Source organism: Perognathus longimembris, chromosome 3 (assembly GCF_023159225.1).
Source record: "Perognathus longimembris pacificus isolate PPM17 chromosome 3, ASM2315922v1, whole genome shotgun sequence".
Lineage (NCBI taxonomy): Eukaryota > Metazoa > Chordata > Mammalia > Rodentia > Heteromyidae > Perognathus > Perognathus longimembris.
The window spans coordinates 71,855,946-71,875,055 of NC_063163.1; the positions used below are offsets into that span (position 1 = coordinate 71,855,946).

General features: G+C 54.9%; 2 protein-coding genes across 3 annotated transcripts in view; one reads left to right on the forward strand and one right to left on the reverse strand.

Annotated features, from left to right (window-relative positions):
• Window positions 1-1,967: 1,967 nt before the first annotated feature.
• Pin1 (peptidylprolyl cis/trans isomerase, NIMA-interacting 1) lies at window positions 1,968-12,080 on the forward strand. Its single transcript, XM_048342323.1, has 4 exons — window positions 1,968-2,064; window positions 5,109-5,327; window positions 10,701-10,811; window positions 11,498-12,080. The coding sequence occupies exons 1-4, from the start codon at window positions 2,007-2,009 to the stop codon at window positions 11,605-11,607; spliced, it is 498 nt and encodes a 165-aa protein (XP_048198280.1). The 5' UTR covers window positions 1,968-2,006; the 3' UTR covers window positions 11,608-12,080.
• Window positions 12,081-15,414: 3,334 nt separating this feature from the next.
• The window catches only part of Olfm2 (olfactomedin 2), a 48,205-nt gene continuing 44,509 nt past the window's right edge, over window positions 15,415-19,110 (reverse strand). For both annotated transcript variants that reach the window (XM_048342268.1, XM_048342267.1), the window contains exons 4-6: window positions 18,356-18,575; window positions 17,926-18,032; window positions 15,415-16,570 (exon numbers count right to left, since the gene is read on the reverse strand). In XM_048342268.1, coding sequence (XP_048198225.1) covers window positions 15,893-16,570; window positions 17,926-18,032; window positions 18,356-18,575 — 1,005 coding nt within the window. In that variant the 3' untranslated portion in view covers window positions 15,415-15,892. The remainder of the gene's footprint in view (window positions 16,571-17,925; window positions 18,033-18,355; window positions 18,576-19,110) is intronic.

Genomic DNA, 19,110 nt, shown 5'->3' on the forward strand with positions numbered 1-19,110 from the left:
CATTTCCTTTCATACAGTGTCTTCTGTTCCCTCATTCCCAGTCCTTCCCTCCTGTCTCCACCCACAAGTTGTATAGTTGATTCCCATCAGTATCTAGTGAGCTCCACTGCCGCAGTTGTTCACCCTTTTCCCCTCGAGTTCTGCACCCTCCTTTCTCAATCCTGCCAGTAATACACTTGAATACACCATAAGGTAAAGAAGACAGAATCATGAAAAAACTTTTTTTTTTTTTTTTTGGCCAGTCCTGTGGCTTGGACTCAGGGCCTGAGCACTGTCCCTGGCTTCTTCCCGCTCAAGGCTAGCACTCTGCCACTTGAGCCACAGCGCCGCTTCTGGCCGTTTTCTGTATATGTGGTGCTGGGGAATCGAACCTAGGGCCTCGTGTATCCGAGGCAGGCACTCTTGCCACTAGGCTATATCCCCAGCCCATGAAAAAACTTTTTAAAAAAGTCTCTTGTTTCCATATCTTGGCGTTTCAATATGTATATTATTTTACATAAATATGCAGAGCACTTAGGCATTGAGCCTCTGTGTTTCTCTCTCAAGTGTATCTTCTTTTGGTCTCATTGTGTGAATATCTAGAATCCTGTATAATTTAGCATACCCAAGTCAGTGTATTTTAGATATAATTTTTTCATATCAGAGAGAACATGCACTGTTTGTCTCTCTGAGCTTGGCTTACTTCATTTTAGTATGATTTGTTCTAGGGGAACTAGATTTGAATGCTTCAGGCATGGAGCTTGCTGAGGGTGGTCTGTCCTGTCTTCAGGCTAGCTTCCAATCTGGATTCTCAGATCTCAGCCTTCTGAGTAGCTGGATTATAGGCAGGAGCCACAGACACTTGGCTTATGTTGCCTTGTCATTCACTTATTCATGTCTTTGTGTTTTTGTCAGACAACTGGGCTCTGGCTCTGCCAGTAAACACACAAAAAGATGTTTTTCAATTCATCACCTTGGCAAGAATTTGAATTTGGCAGACCGCCGGGGGTCTCATGCCTATAATCCTAGCTGAATTATTCAGGAGACTGAAATTTGAGAATCGATTTGGAAGCCAGCCCAAGCAGAAAAAATGACACCTACCTTCAGTTAACTGGCCCAAAACTAAAAGTGGAGCTATGACTCAAATGGTAGAGCAGTCTCCTCGAGCAAGAAAGCTCAGGGACAGAACCCAGGCCCTGAGTTCAAGCACCAGGGCCAGTGTCATAGATGGATGGGTGGGTGGATGTAAAATTAACCTCCTCCTACCCAAACCTCCTCCAGTGTTCTCATCTGACTGGCAATGCCATCACCCACCAATCATCCAGGACAAAGAAAGAAGCCAGATTGAGAGGGACTCGGTTAAAGTTAATCGCAAAAGACATGTGTTTGGGTCAGCAGCAGAAATGGTTATCCTTGCAAAAACAAATAAAAGGAGCAGGGTTAGCTTTGGACAGCTGGAGGAAAGGGGTGGGAAGGGGGAGGAAGGCGCAGCCAAGTCTAAGCTTTGGGCTCTTAGCTGTTCGTCACTAAGGCAACTGCGTTACTATGACAACAGCAAAGGCAGCTCCCGCTTCTGACTTCCAGACCGGCCCGCCGCTTCCGCGTGGGGACTTGTGGGCCTCTCAGAACGGCTCGGGGAGGCGGGACTTGCAGCTTCGGTAGCCAATCAAGACACTCTGTCTCACCCGGATGGGCTCTGCGGGTCGGACTTCGGCGTTTGCCGAAGGGCGTCGAAAAGGGCGGGCTCCCCTATCTTCCCACCACTAGGTTGCTGAGGAGAGGGAGGGGGTGGAGCCCAGATGAGGCCGTCGGGGGCGGGGCTCAGGTAAACCATGAGTAGATCCGCCCGCCGTTGCTTTCTATCCAATAAGAAACCAGAGTGACAGACGGACGGTTAGTAAGTCCAATGAACATTGTGAGCCTGCCTCAGGGCGGGACTCAATTGACCAATCAGTAGCGGCGGTAGGCGGTCGCACAGATCTCAGGCGGCGCGGCGGAGGCGGAGCAGGCGCTGCGGCAGGAGGAAGATGGCGGATGAGGAGAAGCTGCCGCCCGGCTGGGAGAAGCGCATGAGCCGCAGCTCAGGTGCCGCAGGGGTCGGGGCTGGGGCGGAGCCGCACGAGCCTACGGAAGTTAGAGCTCGAGCTCGCTTCCTCGAGCACCGCGGGATGGCCACTGCTGTCCCTCGGGGCCTTGCTTCCTCCCTGTCGCCCTTAGGGTAACGGCCTGTGGGGCTATGAGCCCCGGGGAAACTGAGGCAGGGGGCGGGGTTGGGCGGGTGAGGGACTTGGCGGGGGGGGGGTGTCGCTTCGTCGTCCGGCTTGAAGGACATGGTCTTGTCGCTGAATGCATCTTTGCATCCCGCTAGGTCCGGAGAGGGGCCCCCCTGGGAGGAGGTCACCCCAAGACCTTGCAAAGGGCGTGGCCTCAGCCTACCATCCACAACTACCGCTCGTTCTGAGCGTTCATCACAATGATATTGCGAATAATTATTTCGCACCAAGCAACGTGCGAGTCTACGTTCTCTCTCTAAATTGGCACAACTGTCTGGGACGGATGCAGTTAAAATAGTATGTTTTATTTTTGTGCAGGTCCTGGGTCTTGAATTGAGGGTCCGAGCACGGCCCCGTGGCTTTTTTTTTTTTTTTTCTCACGGTTGGCCCTCTATCTACCCCTTGAGCCACAGCTCCACTTCTACCTTTTTGCTGGTTAACTGGAGTCTCGTGGACTTTTCTGCTTAAGCTACTTTCAACCGCAATCCTCATATTTTAGCCTCCTTGAGTAGTTAGGATTACATGGGTGAGCTACTGGTACCCAGCTAATAGTCCTATTTTTACAAGTGAGGCCATTGAGGTTTGGACACTACTGGAACTCACTGAGATCGTGCATTTTAGGGGTCGAGGACTGGATTTAAATCTAGTCACCCTACTTGCAGAACCCCCTTTCTGGTGGCATTTGTCAACTTCCATCAGGGGTCACTGTTGCCTTCCAGAGTCCATAGTAATGCCAGTCGCAGTAATTACTGATTGAACATCAGGCTCTTCGAGAATACTTTGCAAACATCGATTGTCCACATTAACCCCACTAGATTTGATATCCTTCTACTCTTGCTGCCATTTTTCAGATGACAGTCCATAGCTAAAGTTTTAAGAGTCATTCAGTGAGCTGGGTGCTGGTGACCAATGGCTTCATTCCTAGCTACTCTAGAGGCTCAGATCTGAGGGTCATAGTTCAAAGCCAGCCCAGGCAGAAAAGTCTATGAGACTCTTACTTCCAATTAATCACAGGAAAATTAAGAAGTGGTACTGTGGCTCAAGTGGTAGGTAGAGTAGCTAGCCTTGGGCAAGAAACAACAACAACAACAAAAGCCCAGGAACAGCACCCAGGCTCTGAGTTCAAGCCCCAGGACTAGCACACACATAATTTAAAAAAAACACAAAACAGTCCTGGGGCTTGAACTCTGAGCCTGGGCACTGTCCTTGAGCTCCTTTGATCAAGGCTAATATTCTACCCCTTGAGCCACTGCACCACTTCTGACTTTTTCTGTGATTAACTGGATTAACTGGAGATATGAGTCTCACAGACTTTTCTGCACCGGCCAGCTTCAAATGGCAATCTTCAAATCTCAGCCTCCTGAGTAGCAAGGTTTATAGACATTAGCCACTAGTGCTGTGCCTCACACACATTTTTTTTTTTTTTTTGGCCAGTCCTGGGCCTTGGACTCAGGGCCTGAGCACCAGCCCTGGCTTCTTCCCGCTCAAGGCTAGCACTCTGCCACCTGAGCCACAGCGCCCCTTCTGGCCGTTTTCCATATATGTGGTACTGGGGAACTGAACCGTGAGCTTCATGTGTAGGAGGCAAGCACTCTTGCCACTAGGCCATATTCCCAGCCCCTCACACACATTTTTTAAAGAACCAGCTAGATTTTTCTACAGAACCCATACTCTTTTGCCTATTCTGTTTTAGACCTTTTGTGAGTGAACCTCCAGCATAAACCTGATGCTGGACATTGTAGTGCATACCTGTAATCCTGGCACTCAGGAGGTAGAGGCAGGAGAATCATGAGATGTTAGGCCAGCTCTGCCCATCTCTAGGCCCATTCTGGCCATTTTTTGACACCTTGACAGCCTTCTTCATAGGTGACACCCAACTCCTTATAGTGCTAATATACCCAGGCCAACTTCCAGGCCTTAGACTTAAACCCCAAATCTTCTGGCTTCTTTTCTGTCTTTTTTCTTGATGCTCCTCAGTGCCTGGGTCACATCTGTCCCAAAAGTGCTATTTCCTAGCCTTGCAACCCAGGGCACCAGGTAGAGTGGAGACCAGAGCTTGTGGAGTGAGCTGAGCTCCAGTTAGCCTCTGGATGTGCCTGATGCAGGGTCAGCGTGCAGAATACATTGCCCATCACCATATTATCAGAAGGTACATCCTCCGTTTCATAGCCTGTCTAATGGAAAGAAAAGCTTTAGTTCTGTCATAAGCATCTTACAGATGTGTGAACTTAGTTCTTCCAGTAGCCCAACAGGCAGGGTACTGTGTTTTTTTTTGTTTTTTTGTTTTTTGTTTTTTTGGCCAGTCCTGGGCCTTGGATTCAGGGCCTGAGCACCGTCCCTGGCTTCTTCCCGCTCAAGGCTAGCACTCCGCCACTTGAGCCACAGCGCCGCTTCTGGCCGTTTTCCGTATATGTGGTGCTGGGGAATCGAACCTAGGGCCTCGTGTATACGAGGCAGGTACTCTTGCCACTAGGCTATATCCCCAGCCCCAGGGTACTGTGAATCTCCACTTTACAGGTAAGAAAACCGGAGGCCCTGGGAAGGTAGGATCATAGACTAAAGAGCTTAGCCAGATTTGAACCCAGATGTCCTGGTTGCTGAATTCATTACCTGAACTCCTTGCTGCTCCCGGCTTCCTTTCCTCCATCAGTCTGGTCTTTTTATCAGTGACAATGGCCTGGTCTGGCTTTGCTTGCTGTGTTAGCTCCGAGTCTTCCATGGTGGCCTGTACCTATGAGCCTGTTGCCAGTGGTGGACACTGAGTGAGTTTGCTGAGAGAAGGTCTCTCACCAGCCAGTCCAGGGTGCTGTCCTGAGTATAGCCCCAGCTGAGTCCTGCCCACCCCCTCCCCTACAGGCCGGGTGTACTACTTCAACCACATCACCAATGCTAGCCAATGGGAGCGACCCAGTGGTAGCAGCAGCAGTGGCATCAACAGCAAAAATGGCCAGGGGGAGCCGGCCAGGGTTCGATGTTCACACCTGCTGGTGAAGCACAGCCAGTCCAGGCGGCCCTCATCCTGGCGGCAGGAGAAGATCACCCGGACCAAGGAGGAGGCCCTGGAGCTGATCAATGGTGAGCAGAGCTGGGACAGTGTCCTAAGGGACCCGGGTGTTCCCTCCCTGTAGCCCAAGTGTGCCCTATGGAGCTCACAGCGCCCCTCACCCATAGCCTGCTCTGCTCAGTGTGGCATTGGCTGGCACAGAATTGCCTTGTGTGATGTGAGCATAGCCCAGATGGTTGCCTCTCTGGCTTTCTGTTTTGTTTTGTTTTTGTTTCTGGTAGTATGGGGAGTTTGAACTCAAGGCCTTATACTAGCTAGGTAATCACTCCACCACTTGAGCCATATCACCAATCCCTTTTGCTTTTAGTTGGTTTTTCTGGTGGGGTCTAGAACTTTTGCTCCTAACAGCCTTGGACTGTCATCCTTCTACCTCGGCCTCTGCAATAGCTGGGATTACAGGCATCCCCAGCCTCTTTCCTTTTGTCTGCTATTTCCTAGTTGGGGTGAGGCAGGTAGTAGCAGAGGACCCAGCCCAAGTTGGGTGGGCACCCCAGGGATTTTACACAGTACCAGTGCCTTGCCTGCTGTGGGACCTTCAGAACTTTTCTCTCACCCAAGACTCAGTCTTCTCAGTTTTCTGTGACAAGGGCCTCATGGTGCCCCTGCCTCCAGGCCTGTTGTGGACATTCTGTGAGGCAGTACGAGGCTCTGGGTTGCCATCAGCGGGTGGGCACTGTACTGAATGGCACTGTAGTCAAGGAGGGCCTTGGCACTTACTTGTTCAGTGGGGTGCCAGCCGAGCTAGCCAACAGAGTTGATGGGACCCACCTGGGGTCCAGTTTGCTTCTGCCAGGCCCTTGCTGGTTGATCTTGGGCTAAGTTTTAGTCCTTTTCTTGGGTAGCAGTTAGTGGCCTCCTAGGGCTGCCAGAAGGATTCATTATAAATAACTGGGCATGGCATGTTGGATATGGCCCTGCTACAGCCAGTGTTCCTGGTGGTGCAGGACCCAGCCAAGAGCAGGTCCTTGCTCTCTTTGGTAGACTTGCTGTCCCACAGCCAGGCCCTCCATTGGCCCCTAGGATACTGCGCCTGCATACACAGGCACACACGCATACATTCCAGATCAGTGAGCTTGTGTTGAACGGTGAGGTCTGGTGTAGCCCCTGCCAGGCCTTGGTGTGTGGAGGTGGGACAGTGAGGGCAGAGGAGGGCTGGGCAGGAGATGCAGGTCCCGTCCAGGCTGAGGAAAGAGTACCCAAGGTGAGAGGCCTGGCTGTGTTCTGAAGGCAGCAGGGTGTGGAGGGCTGTGGAGGGCCCTGAGAATGCTGTCCCTTCAGGAAAGGTCTAGGGCAAGGTGTGCTGGGCTAGAGAAGTGAGCTGCTCAGCGCCCAGACTGAGTGGGGGCTAGGGAAGAAGAGGAAGGATTGAGGTGACTTCTTGAGTCCTCCAGTCCTCCTAGCTCTAGTGATCCCTGGTCTCAGGCCACACCCCATAAGAGTGAACTAGAGAAGCCAGGCTTGGTAGTGCAGGCCTGTAACCGCAGGTACTTGGCAGGTAGAGGCAGGAGGATTACAAGTTCAGGACCAGTCTGAGCAGTTTTCAAGACCTTGTCTCAGAAACCAAAGGGCTTGGGATGTAGCTCATTGGTAGAGCACTTGTATAGCATACCTGAGGTCTAGGGTTCCATTTTGTGTGTGTATTGGGGTGGGGGGGCGCAGGATTCTGGGGCTTGAACTCAATGCCTAGATGCTGTCCGTGAAATTCTCTTTTCTTTTCTCAAGGCTAGCGCTGTACCCCTTGAGCCAGCTCTACTTCCAGCTTTTTTTTTTTTTTTTTGCCAGTCCTGGGCCTTGGACTCAGGGCCTGAGCACTGTCCCTGGTTTCTCTTTGCTCAAGGCTAGCACTCTGCCACTTGAGCCACAGCGCCACTTCTGGCTGTTTTCTATATATGTGGTGCTGGGGAATCGAACCCAGGGCTTCATGTATACGAAGCAAGCACTCTTGCCAATAGGCCATATTCCCAGCCCTACTTCCAGCTTTTTCTTAGTAGTTTATTAGAGCTATCTCATAGACTTTCTTCCTGTCTTGGCTGGCTTCAAATTGCCATCCTCAGATCTCAGCCTTCTGAATAGCTAGGATTACAGGTGTGAGCCACCAGCGTCTAGCTTCCATTTCTGACCTAATGCCCAAACTAAACTAAGCTAAAATGATCAAGGAGAAATGGCTGGCTGGAGCTAGAATGATGAGGGCCCGTTTCCAGCAGAGGGCTCTCATGAAGAAGCTCCATGTTGGGAGCCTGGTGTGAGGCAGGGAGGAATGAAGTAGATTTCGGATTTAGGAGGCAGAATCGGGATGTGGTGATGGTGAAGGGGCAGGATGGGGTACTGGGGGAAGGTGATGTAAGATCAGCAGCAGAGTGGGCCCTGAGTGGCACAGCACTGATTCCGGTGCCAGCCATGATGCCTCCAGCAAGTAGCTTCCTCCTGAGAGCATCGGTGGCCACTTGTGGGTGGGAACAGGAGGCTCAGGGTTTGCCACTTTCTGCCCATATGCTAGACTTTTTTTTTTTTTTTTTTTGCCAGTCCTGGGCCTTGGACTCAGGGCCTGAGCACCAGCCCTGGCTTCTTCCGGCTCAAGGCTAGCACTCTGCCACCTGAGCCACAGCGCCCCTTCTGGCCGTTTTCCATATATGTGGTGCTGGGGAATCGAACCAAGAGCTTCATGTGTAGGAGGCAAGCACTCTTGCCACTAGGCCATATTCCCAGCCCCCATATGCTAGACTTCTGATCCCCACTTGGTCTGTGTGTGCAAGTGGGACACCGGAGCAGGGGGAGGCTTCTTAGCCCAGGAACTTCCTCTCCTGCTTGAGTGTCCTGCCTGGGGCAGGGCAATCCATTGGACAGTTGGCATGCATGTTAGTGCTTCCTTGCTCCGGACCTCAATCACCCTCCATGGCCAGGGCCCATTCAGGTGACCTGGAGAAGATCTGGAGATGGTACCCACCCCAGCTGGCAGGCTGGATCTAGTGAGCATCCCTGATATCCCCATTGGCCCAGGGGACAGGCTGCCTGCAGCTGACCAGCACTTCCCAAGCCTCCACGGCACTGCGGAGGCTCTTTCTCAGCGTCTGTTCCTCTGCAGCTGCTGGGCTACGGCCAGAGGCCATCAGTAACCTGAGCCCCGCCCGCCAGGGTCATTGTCCCTGTCCTTGTCTGACTGAGCAGAACGAGCCTTGGACAAGTCTTCACTCCCTCTTGCCCTGGGCTGCACTTTCGCAGGCTGCACCCACTGATGGGGGTCTCAGGGAGGCCCAGAGTAGAGCAGCAGTCCTTTTGCCCAGGCCCTGACAAGCATTGGGCTCCTGCAGCCTGCTGGAGTGCTTTCAGCCTGCTAGCTTAAGCCAGGCCTTGGCTTTGCTGGGACAGCAGCTGAATCTGTCCCCTCTCTCCCTGACTACCCCTCCCTCCTGCACACCTTCAGCCTGAAAGCAGCTTAGTGATTGGTAAGTGAGGGCTGGCCCGTGTCTCTGTGCCTTTTTAGGGTCACAGCCAGCCTTTGGTTCATTCACTCTCCCCTAAGTATTTACAGTAATTAGCCTGGGCTGGCCTTGTAGAACGCCACACACCCGGTGGCTTAGTTCAGAAGTCCAGGATCAGGCTTCAGCCAGTTCAGTTTCTAGGGAGATCTGTGTCTTGCACATAACTGCCGCCTTTGTCCTCACGTGACCTTTCCTATCTTTATGGTGCTTCTTCTTTCTCTTCTTCATTTTTCTTCTTTTTGAGACAGTCTTGATCACTAGGTTGCCCAGGCTGGCCTAGAACCTGCGATCCTCCTACCTCTGCCCCCTGAAGGCCGAGATCACAGGCGTGTACCACCACGCCCAGCTGGTTATTTGTTCTGAAATGGATATTGCTTATGTATGTGCATGTGTGGAGAATTTGGGCACTCCAGTCTTGGGACCCCTGTGGCCCCAGCTGCTGGGGGATACAACAAGGTGACACTCGAGGATTGGGGCTGGAGCTGGCTCTGTGAGTGCTGTTTCCACTCTGTATCCCCTCCTGCTTCTGAGAGGTGGGCAGGCGCCCAGGTTAGTGGATGGCCACTGTGCTCCATGCAGAAAGGACAGGGGAATTTGAGGCTCTGTGGGCAAGTCCAAGGAATGGGAGGGCAAGCAGGAACTGTGACATCAGTTGCATCCCCTAGGGACAGGTTCTCATAGCACCAGGATTTTACAGGCAGAAGCCACTGCAGTGTGCAGGCCAACAGGAAGGGGGCTTGTGTGCATCCCCCAGGCTTGTCCTGACAGGGCCACCAGTGCCTCATGGTGGTGGCTGCAGCTGATGGGCAGAGCAAACACAAGTAGGGGCAGCTGCAGCCTTGGAATGCAGACCTCAGAGAAGGGAGATGGTGGTGGGTGGTGGCGTTTGTCAGGACCTCAGTGTTGGGCACGACGCTCCTGCCACCATGGTCTGTGGGTGGCCAGTTCTGTGTTCTTCCAGAAGCAGGTCACACACCCACATTGCTGCTGGACAGGCTGCCTACCACGGTGCCAGTTGGGTGGGTCATGGGGCATTAACCTTCCTCAGAAATCTGAGGCCCAGGAGCTCCTGGGGAATTTGACTTGGCCCAGAGTCAGGCAGACATCCAGGTGGGGTGTTGGCCTCAGCATTAGTCATGTGCTCAGGGGTGCTGAGGGGTTCTGTCCAGCATCCACCCAGTGGTGTGTCTGGTAGCCTGCAGCAGGGAGGGTGACAGGTGTGTGGAAGAAAGCCTTGTGTGGCTCAGACAGAAAAGTACACTACAAACCCAGGGGTGGTAGAGCACTTCTGTTATCCCAGCACTCCAGGACAGCCGCAGGAGGATGAGGAGTTTGAAGTCAGCCTAGGTTCATGAGACTCTGTAGCACCACACCCGGCACTGCACTCCTGGCTGGCGCGCCCCGCGGCTTAGCCGGGCAGGGTGGGTGGGACCTCTGCACCACGAAGTGCAGCTGCTGGCTGGTCAGGAAAATGCTATGTGGCTGCCCTGGGGCCTGGCCACTGCCCTGGAAAGATGGAGATGCCCTCGTGTGCCCAGGCAGTAGGCAGACAGGGTGGGCCACCCCGTGTCTGTGTCACAGGTGTCTATGTCACAGGCTCCTGTACCTGCCCAACCCAGGGACCTGGGAGTGTGCATGGGAGTGTATATCCGCGAATCACACGTGCCAGGCCCCCCAGCAACCTGTGCCTCACACAGAGGCTAGGAGGCTCATCGGGGCTGCACCTGTGCCCCACCTGTCCTAAATATGACACATGGTGAGGGGCCTCCACCCTCTGTCGGCGAGGAGGTAACTCTCCTCTGGCCTGTCCATGGAGGTCACACAGAGTTATAGGGGCGTTGGTGGGGAGCCCAGCACCCTCTAGAGCCTCTGTGCCCTTAACGCGGGCCCCCATTGTCCTCACAGGCTACATCCAGAAGATCAAATCGGGCGAGGAGGACTTTGAGTCTCTGGCCTCACAGTTCAGCGACTGCAGCTCGGCCAAGGCCAGAGGAGACCTGGGTGCCTTCAGCAGAGGTGGGCTGGGCCCAGCACCACCCTCGGCCCTAGAGGGGGAGGGATGGGGATGTAGGGGGGGAGGGCCCTTGGTTCTTGCTGCACTTGCCTTTGCAGCCCACCAGGTGGCAGCACAGCCCCCTCAGGCTCTGACACTGCCCTGCTCTGGGCTGGAAGGAGGGTAGGAGGAGACTCCAGGGCCCTGTCCCCTAGATTTCTCCCAACATCACAGGAGGGGAAGAACCAAGGTGAGGTGGACAGCCCCCAGGTTAGGTCTGCCATGTCTGGACTGAGGAAGCTAGCTGCCTCCTCCTCCACCTCTATTTTTTGTCCTCCATCCTCAATCCTGGTTGTCTTTGGAGCCTCAGCTTGGCGCCCAGGACGAGCTGGGAGGGAAGTGAGCAAGGGACTGCCTGGGGGACAGGTGACATATGAGCAGCTAGCATGAGTTCATCATGGAAATGGGCTCTAAATGCACAGCAGTGGTCGCTGTTCTGCCCGCCATCGCTCATGCTGTCTCTGGCTTCCCAGGGCCTCCTTAATGGCCCTGCCACCCCCAGCTGGGCTGCAGCTCAGCTGTGACAGGGCCATAAAGTGGATGATGAATGAGTCCAGGCCGGAGCCCCATCTGCCAGAGCAGCCCAGCCTGAGTCCTGGATGCCTCCTTCTCCTCCCCTTTGTCCCTCTTCTCCCCTCCCCATCCCCAGGTCAGATGCAGAAGCCATTTGAAGACGCATCCTTCGCACTGCGGACGGGGGAGATGAGCGGCCCAGTGTTCACAGACTCTGGCATCCATATCATCCTACGCACAGAGTGAGGGCTGAGGGCGGCCAGCCTGCAGGGCTGCAGGCTGCAGCCTTGCCCCGCTACAGTATTTATTGTTCCCAAAATGGCTGGTTAGGGGGCTGTTCAAGGGGGTTCTGGGCTTCCTGTTGCCTGTGTACTTGCAGTTGGGGTTGTCCCTGCCAGACTCCCCCTGAGGGAATTGCCTTTAGAAAGGCAGTAGGGGTGGGAAGGCCCCCAGCCCTAGGGGAGGGGGCCTAGTCTGTGCTCCCCCCACCTCCCAATCCCAGGGGCAGGCAGGAGGACCTGGACTTGATTCTCCTTCTGCCCAGTTCCTCTGTTCAGTTGCGGAAAGCAGATACTGGGGGCCAGAGCCATGGGGCCCCTTGTGTCCCCATTAAAGCTGGAACCACTGCTCCAAGGCCTGTGTCTCATTTTGTCTCCAGGGGGCAGGGAGGGCATCATCCACCTTCTCATGCCCATGTGTCCAAGCTGCTCTTCCTGTCCCAGAAACCTCCCTTCTGGGTCTGGCAAGAATTCCTCCTAGGGTACCTGGGGTAGCCAGGTGCTCCTGTGTTGGGGTGCCAAGCCCTCTTTTGTGCAGGGTTGGACCTCCTGGTATCCATCCTGCAGGATTGGGGAGGGGGGTGTCCTGGGAGAACAAGGCTAAGAGTTGGGTGGGTGGGGGGGCTAGGTGCTAGGACTGGGTCTTCATACAGAGATTGCACCCTCACCCCCTGCCTGGGTACCAGCATCCTCACCTCTGCTAGGCCTTCTGGAAAGCTGTTCCTGGGTCTAGCTGCAGTGGCTGGACGAGCACCCTGCACAGATGCTGTTACCATGGCAATGCCTCCCTCCCCTGGAAGGGAGCAGGTATCCTAGAGGGACTAGGGGAGAATGCTGCCTCCAAAGGCTGGTGGAGTCCAGGGGATGGAGTCCAGGGGATGCCTGTGGCAGGGGCTAGAGGGATGGAGATCTGGCTTCTCCCTCATTTCCATGTGCCCCCCATCCCCCAGCACCTCCACACAGCTGCCTCTTGGCTGGGGGGCCAGCATTGAAGTAGATCCTGTGATTGTACCCTCCCCCCTTGTTGGGGACCAGCCAGGAGGAGGGTGGGAGCTGCTGCAGCTGGCAGAGCTTTCAGACAAGAAAGCTGGAGCCAGAGGACTCCCCTCCCCCCAGGGCTGAGTCTCACCGACAGTCACCTGAGCTGGAGCCATCACTTCTCTCTGCCAGCCGCCTGCTGGAGCATTTGTCATTAAGGAGGTTTAATGAGTTTCTTCCCGGCTGCGCTGTGCCACTGCGCTGGACAGAGCTTGCTTTCCAGGCTGCACCTCCAGCCAGAATGTTCTCACGGCTCAGGGGACTGTGGGCAACCATTATATGGCTGGGTGAGGTCTGGAAGGACAGGAAGTGAGTGATGGGAGTCCAGGGCCTTAAGTCCTGATTGACAGATGCCCAGCCCCCTGCCCCATTCTTCCTGTCGGAAATGCCTAGAGAGAAGTCTGCAGAGAAAGGCTTTTGGGGCACAAGTGTGTGTCTGCATTTGACGCCTGTATCTTTGTGGCGGGACCTCAGTCTCCTTCCTGGTTGGCACAGTGGCCAAAGCCTAAGCAGGAATATTGGCAAGTCCATAGCTCACGCCTATAATCTCAGCTACTCAGGAAATAGAGATCTAAGGATAGTACTTCAAAGCCAACCTGGGCAGAAAAGTCTATAGGATCATCTCCAGTTAAATACCAAAGAAAAGCCAGAAGTGGAGCTGTGCCTCAAGTGGTAGTGCACTAACTATGGGCAAAAAAGCTCCCAGGGGCTGGGGATATGGCCCTAGTGGCAAGAGCGCTTGCCTCGTATACTTGAAGCCCTGCGTTCGATTCCTCAGCACCACATATACAGAAAATGGCCAGAAGTGGCGCTGTGACTCAAGTGGCAGAGTGCTAGCCTTGAGCAAAAAGAAGCCAGGGACAGTGCTCAGGCCCTGAGTCCAAGGCCCAGGACTGGCCAAAAAAAAAAAAAGCTCCCAGACCCTGACTGAGTTCAAACCCGTGACTAGCACCAAAGAGAAAAAAGGCTTGCATTTGAAAAACCTGGTCCCAGAGCCCTCTCCTCACTGCCACCCTGGAACTGGGGGAAATGCTGGGACTCTAGGACTATTGATGGTGTGGTCTTTATTCGCCATCATTTTTCATGGTGTTGGGGGGTGAGACCTACAGTCTTCACATACCAGGCAGGTGCCTTGCCTCTGCACCAGCTTCCTGACAAGATTTGCCCCCATCCCAGAGGGTTGACTGCACCCTTGCCAGGTGCCAGTTCTGGCTTTTCCAATCCCCAGGCAGGGCTGGAGCAGATGACCTCAGGGGACCCAGGGTTCCTGAGCTATAGCCAGGTGCATGTCTGTGATGGGGGAGTTGAGTTAGCAGCAGCCAGCCTACTAACAAGTAGACACAATCCTGAGTGTGTGTCTGTCCTTGTGTTCATCCTTTGTGAGAACAAAGGCCACTAGCATGGAAGCATAAAAACTGGCCTCTCTGAGGATGTGGGGTCCAGATGGGACAAAACTGCCCTGTCCTCTGAGAATGTGGGTCCCAAGTCAGTGTGGTGTGGACAAAGATTGAGGCTCAGTGGCCTCCAGTGTACACCTTCCCTTGGGCAGGAGGATCCACCCCACCCCCCATCGGCACACATGCTCATTTACATGGAAATTAATTGCTCTTCTTGGGGATTTCTTTAAAAATGGATTTTAAATGAGTGCATTAGGCAGCCCCATTTATTATTCATGGGTTTCCTTCCCAATATGGCCCCATGTCTGGGTTCCGGAGATGATTTAATCATGGAGACCATTAGTTACAGATGGGGACAGCAGCCTCCTCCCCATGCTGGTTCAGAAGGGGTCTTTGCAGATTCTCTGCACAGAGCACTGAGCCAACATGAGCACAGATGAGACCCCCAGCCCAGTCTCCCACCCACCCCCTGCAGTCCTTCCTGCTAGTCCCTCCTCAGGGCCGGCTTGTGCAGCTCAGCTTCTGTTCAGATGTGGGCCTCATCCTGTCCTTTGCCCTCTGTGGCATCCCAGCCCCTCCTTGTCTCCAGGACTTCCTGTCTTGCCTGGTCTGCTCTAGGAGCCCATCCCTATCGGAGACCTTCTGGGTATGAAGTATGCTTAGTTCCTCTGTAGGTTAGGCCAAGTGCATCTGTAGGCTGTTTTTGGCCTTTTATAACCCAGAAGAGGTGTGATTTGCTTAGTAATGAGTTCTTTTGTTGCTTTTTTGTGTGTATGTGCCAGTCCTGGGGCTTGAACTCAGGGCCTAGGCACTGTCCCTAACTGGTAGATTGTTCAAGGCTAGCACTACCACTTTGAGCTATAGTGCCACTTCCAACTTTTGGGCACTTCATTGAAGATAAGCATCTTATGAACCGCCAGTACCAGGCTAAAAACAGTTTTTGAAATTGCCAAGCAAAAGAGACGAAAGGATCAGTTAGACTCCAACCTTCCCTTCCTAGGTTCTTAGAAGCAGCCAAATTGTTAACAAACACATTAAGACTGCCAGAAAGCTTAGTGATTGCTGCAGCGATCGATCAGTGAACAGCCAGTGACACAGAATATTCATTTGAGGCCAATTTTCATCGTTGTAATAGAATTCTCAGTTTTGATCCAATTTCTCTTAAAGGAATTGCTGTTTATAGTAGTACCTTTTGGGTTAGGGCTCCTCACCTGTGTCCTTCAATGGCTCACCTGGAGAAGGGGGAGGTCTCCAGAAGAGAGGTAGGTCTCCAGCTTAAACCACACCTCCCTTCCCAACCTCTGCCATCATTGGATACACACAGTAGCCAAAGAAGCATCAAATGTCAAAGGTCCCATTTATTCTGGTAACCCAGAAGGGAAACGTGTAAATAAAAATAAAAAAAATCCATGCACTCAACTCCATGGGTGAGGGATGGGGAGAGAGTGGGGCAGGGGTGGGAAGCAAGGAGGGAGGAAGGGGAGGAGAGTGGAGGGAGAGAAAGAACTGGAGGATCCGATCAATCAAAAAAAAGAAAGCTAGCGGGGGACATCAATAAAAAGTCAAGAAAGACCAAGAAGTGGCATATCAAAAGCAGAGATCAATAAAGAAGAGACCAAATTGAGAAAGGCATGATAGAAATAGGAATGGGGGGGAGGGGGAGAGCGCGGAGAATAAAAGCCAGGGAAAGAGAGGCAGGAAGAGAAAAAGGCAGGGCAGGGGGAGAGGGCACGACAGAAACGGCTTCAAAGGGGACACAGGTAGCCAGGGCAGGACCCTCCTCCCCCCAGCAGCCCCGAGGGAGGGGCAGCAGGAACCCTAAGGGTCCCCCGAGGTGCTGATGACGTGGAAGAGCGTGACGTTGTACAGCACCTGGTGGCCATTGTTCCAGGTGTAGAGGGCGCGCTCTCGGGGGTTGTAATCCAGCATGGAGATGTGCGAGTACTGGTTGTGGAAGGGCACGTCCGTGTACTCGTAGCTGGACGTGTTGGTGAAGTAGGCGAAGTAGACCTTGGCCCCGGCCAGGTGCGAGTTGGTGACGTAGAGGACGCCGCAGATCATGAAGGCCTCGCCGGCGCTGCGCTTGGGGTAGCCGGTGTCCCAGGAGCGCACGACCTCCAGGGTGTGCGGGTCCAGCCGGCTCACCACGATGTTGCCCGCGTTCTGGTTGGTGGTGTACACGGCCCACAGCCCGCTCTCGTCCACCATGAAGTCCAGGTCCGAGAAGCCGCCCCACGAGTAGGGGAAGGTGTTGTTGTAGCCGGCACCGGGCAGGCTGCGCTGCACCAGCACGGAGCGCGAGCGGAAGTGGTACTTGACCACCACGTTGCTCTGGTACTTATTGTAGAAGAGCGAGCCGTTGTACACCACGTGGCCCGTGCCCGCCCACGGCTGCGGCAGCAGGTGTTGGATGAAGTTCTGCCCTTTGATGAAGTCGCCCAGGGTGCGGAACTCCAGCACGCGCCGGCCCTTGTAGTAGCCGTCCATGTACCACACCTAGAGGGTAGAGGGCGGGTCACCAGAGGGGCAGGGCATCAGAGGGGAGGGCAGAGGGGCGGGGCACCAGAGGGGCGGGCACCAGAGGGGAGGGCAGAGGGGCGGGCACCAGAGAGGCGGGGCACCAGAGGGGAGGGCAGAGGGGCGGGGCACCAGAGAGGAGGGCAGAGGGGCGGGGCACCAGAGAGGCGGGGCGGCAGAGGGGCGGGCACCAGAGGGGCGGGGCACCAGAGGAGAGGGCAGAGGGGCGGGGCACCAGAGGGGGCAGGGCACCAGAGGGGAGGGCAGAGGGGCGGGGCACCAGAGAGGCGGGGCACCAGAGGGGAGGGCAGAGGGGCGGGGCACCAGAGAGGAGGGCATCAGAGGGGAGGGCAGAGGGGCGGGCACCAGAGGGGCGGGGCAGCAGAGGGGCGGGGCAGCAGAGGAGAGGGCAGAGGGGCGGGGCACCAGAGAGGAGGGCAGAGGGGCGGGGCACCAGAGGGGCGGGGCGGCAGAGGGCGGGCACCAGAGGGGCGGGGCACCAGAGGAGAGGGCAGAGGGGCGGGGCACCAGAGAGAAGGGCAGAGGGGCGGGGCACCAGAGGGGAGGGCAGAGGGGCGGGGCACCAGAGGGGCGGGGCGGCAGAGGGCGGGCACCAGAGGGGCGGGGCACCAGAGGGGCGGGGCACCAGAGGAGAGGGCAGAGGGGCGGGGCACCAGAGAGAAGGGCAGAGGGGCGGGGCACCAGAGGGGAGGGCAGAGGGGCGGGGCACCAGAGGGGAGGGCAGAGGGGCGGGGCACCAGAGGGGGCAGGGCACCAGAGGGGAGGGCATAAGGGCAGGCACCAGAGGGGAGGGCAGAGGGATGGGGCACCAGAGGGGCGGGGCACCAGAGGGGATGGGTCTCCAGAGGGGTGGGCACCAGAGGGGCGGGGCACCAGAGGAGTCAGGGGACCCCACCCCTCCAACAACTGCGCTGGCACTAGCAACACCATCACCCAGCCACTGACCACTCCAGTCCCTTCTAGCCCCAGCTGGCAGCGCTATTAGTCTTTTAGGCTTTTTTTTTTCTTATGTAATTTATTTTTCGGGTAATACTGGGTTTTGAAATCACGGTGTTATGCTTGCAAGGTGGGTGTTCTATCACTTGAGCCACGCCCCCATCACGTGAGTGTGGGCTTTGCCACTTAAGCCACGCCCCCTCGATTGAGCCACTCCCAAAAAGCTAAAAGGAAATAGCACCAGGCCCCAACTTCAAGCTCCACTACTGGCAACAAGCAATGCAAAAAGAGAATAATTGATTATTGGTTTGCAATCCCAGGGCACCGGGGCTAGTTCTTCGAAGGCTCTGATCCCCGGAGCAGGCAACAGCACTCACCCGGCTGTCGGAACTGGGGGCCATTGTGTCTGTCATCCAGGAGCCAAAGCGGGACCCCATGGCCCGGATGGTGATAGGGTTACTGACCCCAGTGAGCTTTCCGCAGCCTGGCAGGCAGAAATAGAAGAAGGAGAATGAGGGATTAGAAAGCCCCCAGGGGAGGCAGGACCCATCCTTGAGACCAGGGAGAAGGAAAGCTGTAGAAACCCAATCCCAACCTAGAGGTCCATTAGGGGAAATCAAAGGTTGGAGCTCAAGGGTCAAGGCCATTCTCAGCTTCTGGACCAGCCCCCCACCCCCGGTTAGAAAGGGTCAAAGGTTGAGGTTTTGATCAGAGGTCAAAAACTACGACCAGCTTCTGAGCAAAGTGGACGGGCAATATTAGGGTTGGGTGGAAAAATCAAAGATCAAGGTCAACGTCAAGACATACCCAACTTCTGGGCACAGGCGTGCAGCCGGGCCTCCAGGGCCAGGACGCGCTGCTGCAGGTCCTCATAGCCATAGGCGCCCATCTCCTCCTGGATGGCCGCCAGGCTGCCGGACAGATTTCTCACCTCCTCGCGCAGGCGCACGATGGTGCGCGTGTCTGCCTTGTACTGCTCCAGCACAGGGCTGAGGGGCTGCAGCTCGGTCATTCTGTCCTTCAGCTCCTGTCCACCAGGGGACAACGGGGACCCATCGTGACCTCTGCCCTCACGATGTGCCCCTGCCCTCTGGGCACTTCTTAAAAATTGTCATTATAAAAGTGATGGTTAGAGGGGCGACAGCTAAGTCACGGACCGAGTACATTTGTTTTGAGACAGTGTCGCCTCTTCCCTCGCTCTCTCCCAGTTCTTTCCTCCCTTCTCCACCTGCAAGTTGCAAGTTCATTTTCCACATAGTGTTCAGTGAGTACCACGGCTGCATGTTGTCCCTCCATGTCTGTGCCTCCCCTTACCCTCCCAAAGACACATAGACAAACAAACAGTGCAAAAAGAAAACAAAAACTGCAAAAGAGAAAAGAGAGAACCTCCTGTGTTCATTTCCTGGAGTTCACTGTGACAAATATTTCATCTGATCAGCTGCACAACAGGCACTGTGCCTTTCTGTTCTTCTCCTAAGAATATCCTCCTTTGGTCTCACCGACGACAATGCCTAGAGACCTGCCTCTGGACTTTTTTTTTTTTTTTGGTGGTGGTGGGGCTT

Bases quoted from the DNA above. Each gene is read 5' to 3' on its own strand.
- Pin1 (XM_048342323.1), top strand. From the start codon at position 2,007: ATGGCGGATGAGGAGAAGCTGCCGCCCGGCTGGGAGAAGCGCATGAGC. The intron at 5,328-10,700 runs GTGAGCAGAGCT...TTGTCCTCACAG, and splicing joins GGCCCTGGAGCTGATCAATG to GCTACATCCAGAAGATCAAA. The intron at 10,812-11,497 runs GTGGGCTGGGCC...CCCCATCCCCAG, and splicing joins CCTGGGTGCCTTCAGCAGAG to GTCAGATGCAGAAGCCATTT.